The sequence below is a fragment of the Rhinopithecus bieti genome, unplaced genomic scaffold, assembly GCF_001698545.2.
Source record: "Rhinopithecus bieti isolate Rb0 unplaced genomic scaffold, ASM169854v2 scaffold_29928, whole genome shotgun sequence".
NCBI classification, from domain to species: Eukaryota; Metazoa; Chordata; class Mammalia; order Primates; family Cercopithecidae; genus Rhinopithecus; species Rhinopithecus bieti.
This window is the reverse complement of record NW_016814053.1, coordinates 1,318,770-1,324,866: the sequence shown is the minus strand read 5'-3', so window position 1 is coordinate 1,324,866 and position 6,097 is coordinate 1,318,770. Positions and strand designations below refer to the sequence as shown.

Here is a 6,097-nt window from a genome sequence, read left to right as displayed (position 1 = left end):
TTTTTTTTTTTTTAGACAGAGTTTCACTCTTGTCACCCAGGCTGGGGTGTAATGGTACAACCTCAGGCCACTGCAACCTCCACCTCCCAGATTCAAGCAATTCTCCAGCCTCAGCCTCCTGAGTAGCTAGGACTACAGGTGCCTGCCACCACGCAAAAAAATAATTTTTGTATTTTTAATAGAGATGGGGTTTCACCATGTTGGCCAGGCTGGTCTCGAACTCTTGACCTCAAGTGATCTGGCTGCCTCGGCCTCCTAAAGTGCTGGGCTTACAGGCGTGAGCCACTGCGTCTGGTCTGTATTTTATATTTTATATATACTTTTATATATACTTAATATAATAAAGTAGGCTGGGCGTGGTGGCTCACGCCTGTAATCCTAGCACTTTGGGAGGCCGAGGCCGGCGGATCACGAAGTCAGGATATCGAGACCATCCTGGCTAACACGGTGAAACCCCGTCTCTACTAAAAATACAAAAAAAAACAAAAAAAATTACCCGGGCGTGGTGGCAGGCACCCGCAGAAAGCTACTCAGGAGGCTGAGACAGGAGAATGGCGTGAACCCAGGAGGCAGAGCTTGCAGTGAGCGGAGATCGCACCACTGCACTCCAGGGTGGGTGACAGAGCGAGACTCCATCTCAAAAAAAAAAAAAAAGGTAGCTATGGGCCAGGCGTGCTGGCTCACGCCTGTAATCCCAGCACTTTTGGAGGCCGAGGAGGGTGGATCACAAAGTCAGGAGTTCAAGATGAGCCTGGTCAACATGGTGAAACCTCGTCTCTACTAAAAAATGCAAAAATTAAGATGGGTGTGGTGATTCATGCCTGTAATCCTAGCACTTTGGGAGGCGGAGGCAGGAGGATCACGAGGTCAGAAGTTCGAGACCAACCTGGCTAATATGGTGAAACCCTGTCTCTACTGAAAAAAAAAAAAAAAAAAACTAGCCAGGCATGGTGGCACATGCCTGTAGTCCCAGCTTCGGGAGGCTGAGGCAGAAGAATCGCTTGAACCCAGGAGGCGGAGGTTGCAGTGAGCCGAGATTCCACCACTGCACTTCATCCTGGGCAATAGAGGGGGACTCCGTCCGTCTCAAAAAAAAAAAAAAAAAAAAAAAATTAGCCGGGCATGGCGGCAGGTGCCTGTAATCCCAGCTACTTAGGAGGCTGAGCTTGCAGAAGAATCACTTGAACCCAGGAGGCGGATGTTGCAGTGAGATGAGATTGCACCATTGCACTCCAGCCTAGGCAACAGAGGAAGACTCCATCTCAAAACAAACAAACAAACAAACATAGCTATGAAGTACTTTTTATTTGCTCCCAAACCAACAACCAACACAAGAACATTAATTTGCTTAAGTTTCTAGATCTAAGTACCAATTTACAGAAAATAGAAGGTGTAGAGGAATACGTTAAATGATATCACAGAGACACAACCAACACAGTGCAGACTATTGGGATTCTACAGCCAAATGACATGGTTTCTTTATCAAATAAATTTCAAGAACAAAACAACAAAAAAAGACCAAAAGGAAATATCTAGAATAAAAGCAACTTGAAAGGCATATTGGCCGGGTGCAGTGGCTCATGCCTGTAATCCCAGCACCTTGGGAGGCCAAGGCAGGTGGATCATGAGGTCAGATCAAGACCATCCTGGCTAACATGGTAAAACCTGGTCTCTACTAAAAATACAAAAAATAGCCAGGCATGGTGGTATGTGCCTGTCGTCCCAGCTACTCAGGAGGGTGATGCAGGAGAATTGCTTGAACTTGGGAGGCAGAGGTTACAGTGAGCCGAAATGGCACCACTGCATTCCAGCCTGGGCGACAGAGATTCTGCCTCAAAAAGAAAAAAAAAAGAAAAAGAAAAAAGAAAAAAGACATATAAATTGATTGCAAAGTATAGACCTTACCTAGTCCTCTACTGAACAAATTATTTAAAAACATTTAAGAGACAAACAAGCAAATCTGAAAACTGGAAATTGAATACTGAATGATATTTTAAAACACAAATAAAATTTAATAAAGTAATTAGCAATGAAGAAAACCCTTAAAACAAAAAATATAAGAACTCAAATAACAGAGTTGATGGCCATGAGGAGCTGAAACAGAATTGTTAGAAATTAGGAAAGAAGGCCAGGCACAGTGGCTCACACCTGTAATCCCAGCACTTTGGGAGGCCAAGGCAGGTAAATCATGAGGTCAGGAGTTCGAGACCAGCCTGGCCAACATGGTGAAACCCCATCTCTACTAAAAATACAAAAATTAGGGCCAGGCGTGGTGGCTCATGCTTGTAATCCCAGCACTTTGGGAGGGCCGAGGCTGGGGGACCACAAGCACAGGGGATTGAGATCATCCTAGCTAACACAGTGAAACACAGTCTCTACTAAAAATACAAAAAAAATTAGCCAGCGTGGTAGCACACCCCTATTGTCCCAGCTTCTTGGGAGGCTGAGGTAAGAGAATTGCTTGAACCTGGGAGGTGGAGATTGCAGTGAGCTAAGATCGCGCCACTGCACTCCAGCCTAGGTGATGGAGTGAGACTCTGTCTCAAAAATAAATAAATAAATAAAATAAAAACACAAAAATTAGCTGGGCATGGTGGCAGGCACCTGTAATCCCAGTTACTCAGGAGGCTGAGGCCAGAGAATCGCTTGAACCCGGGAGGCAGAGGTTGCAGTGAGCAGAGATTGTGCTATTGCACTCCAGCCTGAGTGACAGAGTGAGGCTCCATCTCCAAAAAACAAAAAATTAGGAAAGAAATAAAAGGGGAGAAAAATTCATTTCAGAAATGAAGACAATGTCACAAACAGCAAAGAGACAGTTATCACAGAAGATACAGCAAAGGACATAAAGAATAAAAATGTGAAAACCACAAAGAATAGTTAAAAAGAATTAGCAAGAAATGATAAACAGGGAGTGGGGAGCTAAAATGTTCATCACTAAAGTTCCCCTTCTTTCCAAAAATGGAACAGAAAGATTACAAATGTAACTCACAAAAACTGGTGTTGAAGGAATGGGAGGGAGAGAGGGATGAAGAGGCTACCATCTAGTTTTACTGATGCTCAGAGTAGGGGAATGATAGATGTTGTTCAGAGAAAAAGAATGAGTAATATATGAAAGTGTAAACATAAGCACTGGATTTACTCAAGGTCCTACCCAGTGCAATAAGGAAACAAAAAGTTTAAAGATTAGAAAGGAAGAAATACAACGGGCAGTATCCACAGATACTCCGATTATTTAGAAAATCAATTGCTATCCTGAAAAAACTCACACCTTTAAGCATTCTGTATTTTAGCCAAAAGTTGTTATCTTTGCTTAGGTAGACATAATGCATTAAGTGCAACTGCTGCATTACCTGTCTTTATATACCCAGCAGGAAAGTTTATCACGTGGTGTGGGTGGTTGTCCTTCAAAGTTGGTAATTTTTTCCCAAATGTAGGTTCCATCTCTTGTTCGTAAATTAACAAAATAAAGCTTTAAAAGACGAGAACACTATTAGCAGACACGGCATTTAAAAATTAAATCTACATCAGAGGCAATGTGATCCAATAATTAATACTATTTTTTTCTTTTAATAGGTAAGTTTGTTACCTATTAAAAAATTAAAATTGTAGAATTAATAAAACAAGACTGTTTTAGGAGTAAAATGATATATAAAACATATTAAAATAGGTCTTTTCCATCCTGCTCTTATCCTATGAATATCAATTAAATATGCAGTTAATTCTGAAGCAGAAAGACACAGAAGAAGAGCAGAGCAGAACTGCTGCATTTTCAATCTAGCTTTAAAATCTTTAATCATAAGTTTAAGGTTTTCTATATATATATTCTTTTTAAAATATTTGTAACTTGTGAGATGAAATGATACATTAAATATTACATTTTGCTGCACTCTTGAATTAAAGAAATTATTACTCGATTGCTGTATCCTTTGTCATCATATCCTCCAAAAATGTACAGCTTTCCATTAATGCAAGCACCACAGCTTCCTGACATGGAGGCTGGGAGTTCTCCTTCCATGAGGTGCATTCTCCTGCAGCAAGAATAACATGGAATCCCATAACTTTCCAGAAAGGCAAATTAAAATTCTCTTTAAACTCCATGAGTACTTTTGTCAGTGAAAACTGTCACTGTCAGTTACAATTATAATGTAATGGTGACTAATAATGTAAAAACTCTAAGAAGATCCAGGGTAAAAATTTTTCAATTTGCTAGGAAAAAAAAAAAAATTCACAAAATTTCACACGTCACCAGAACTGGGAATTTGCAGAATAAAACAAAATCTTCAGAGACAGCACTGTTCTTGAGAGAAATACTAAAAGACAAAAAATGGAGCAGGGAAGACAGCAGGGGAATGAAAGCATCAGAAAATTAAAGCATTGAAAGAAAAGGAAAGAGAGACTTCAAAAATGTAGCAGTATATTCAAAGTATGGTCTCAAATTCCCTAAAGTCTACAGAAACATTTATAATAGAAATTAAGATCAGACAGTATGCAATTTAAAATTACTTACCACAACCCACTATCAATATCATAGGTCCAAATTTCATCATTAGGCAAATATACTTCATTGTCTTCAATAGACTAAAAATACAGAATACATAAAATTATGTTTATTAAGTACATAGCAAACAGTTACACAGCTTCTCAGGATGAGAAAAATTGCTAGGAAAATACCATAAAACACAAAAGAAGGCTCAAGGATTTTTTTCAATATAAAATAAAATGTATCAAAAGAAAAGGAAAGAAAGATTTTCTAAGAGAAAGTGGGAAAACAATAAAAGATCCAAATAAAACATAGCAAGTATATAAGTCTCAAGAAAATACTTAGGACAATTAAACCTTTAAAAGGGGCTTTATGTAAAACAAAACAGCAAAACAATAAGATTTAGAGCAGAATATTAAATACTATAAAGCCAGGAAGAAAAGATCATCAAAAAAGGGCAATATATTTTGGGTGACAGGAAGTATCAATGGAGGAAATTTTAAAAGATACAATTAAATATCTTATTAAGATATCTCAGATACTTTAATTCACTGAACATATTTTTTGAGTGCCTACTATATGCAAGGCATAGTATTAGTTGTTCATTAAATCTAGAATATAAGGATCACAATACATTTAGTCAAAACGACAACTCTGAACTTGAATAATCTCTAAAGAAGCTGATCACAAATAGAATAGCACATTTTTACATTCATGATGAAAAGAGAAGTAAGACTTGTATAACAATCTTACTTACTTTGAGCTTAAACAAACTTAGGGCTTAAAATCAATTTTTACACAAATCTGTGATAGTTCTCAGAATCTATATAATAATTCAAACATAACCAGTGGGGCGCAGTGGCTCAGCCAGCACTTTGTAATCCCAGCACAGTGTAATCCCGGCATTTTGGGAGGCTGAGGCAGGTGGATCACCTGAGGTTAGGAGTTTGAGACCAGCCTGGCCAACATAGTGAAACTCCACCTCTACTAAAAATACAAAAAACCTAGCTGGGCATGGTGGCATATGCCTGTAATCCCAGCTACTCAGGAGGCTGGGGGAGGAGAATCGCTTGAACCTGGGAGGCAGAGGTTGCAGTAAGTTGAAATCATGATACTGCACTCCAGCCTGGGCAAAAGAGTGAGAATTCGTCTCAAAAACAAACAAACAAACAAAAAAACTAGAATTTTAAAATAGCACTTTAAGAATTTCTAAAACTATATAATACATAAGTTATTAACATGCTAAGAAGATTTAGCTGTTTCTCACTCTATGTTCTTTAAATTTAAAAATAGGCCCGGTGTAGTGGCTCATTCCTGTAATCCCAGCACTTTGGGAGGCCAAGGCAGGAGGATCGCTTGAATCCAGGAATTCAAGACCAGCCTGGGCATCATAGCCAGACCCTGTCTCTAAAAAAAAAAAAAAAAAAAAAACCAAAAAATTAGTTAGGCCTGGTGGCACACACCTATAGTCCTAGTTACTCAGGAGGCTGCAGTGGGAGGATCACTTGAGCTCAGGAGTTCGAGGCTGCAGTGAGCTATGATAGTACCACTGCACTCCAGCCTAGGTGAAAGAGGCAGACACTGTTTCTTAAAAAAAAAAAAAAAAAAAAAAAAAAA

The 6,097-nt window shown here is 39.0% G+C and overlaps 1 protein-coding gene across 1 annotated transcript in view; it reads right to left on the bottom strand.

Moving 5' to 3' along the window:
* KLHDC1 (kelch domain containing 1) overlaps positions 1-6,097 on the bottom strand; it is a 64,108-nt gene that overhangs the window by 39,277 nt on the left and 18,734 nt on the right. Inside the window, exons 2-4 of the mRNA XM_017849450.1 lie at positions 4,508-4,578; positions 3,911-4,028; positions 3,351-3,469 (exon numbers count right to left, since the gene is read on the bottom strand). Coding sequence (XP_017704939.1) covers positions 3,351-3,469; positions 3,911-4,028; positions 4,508-4,578 — 308 coding nt within the window. The remainder of the gene's footprint in view (positions 1-3,350; positions 3,470-3,910; positions 4,029-4,507; positions 4,579-6,097) is intronic.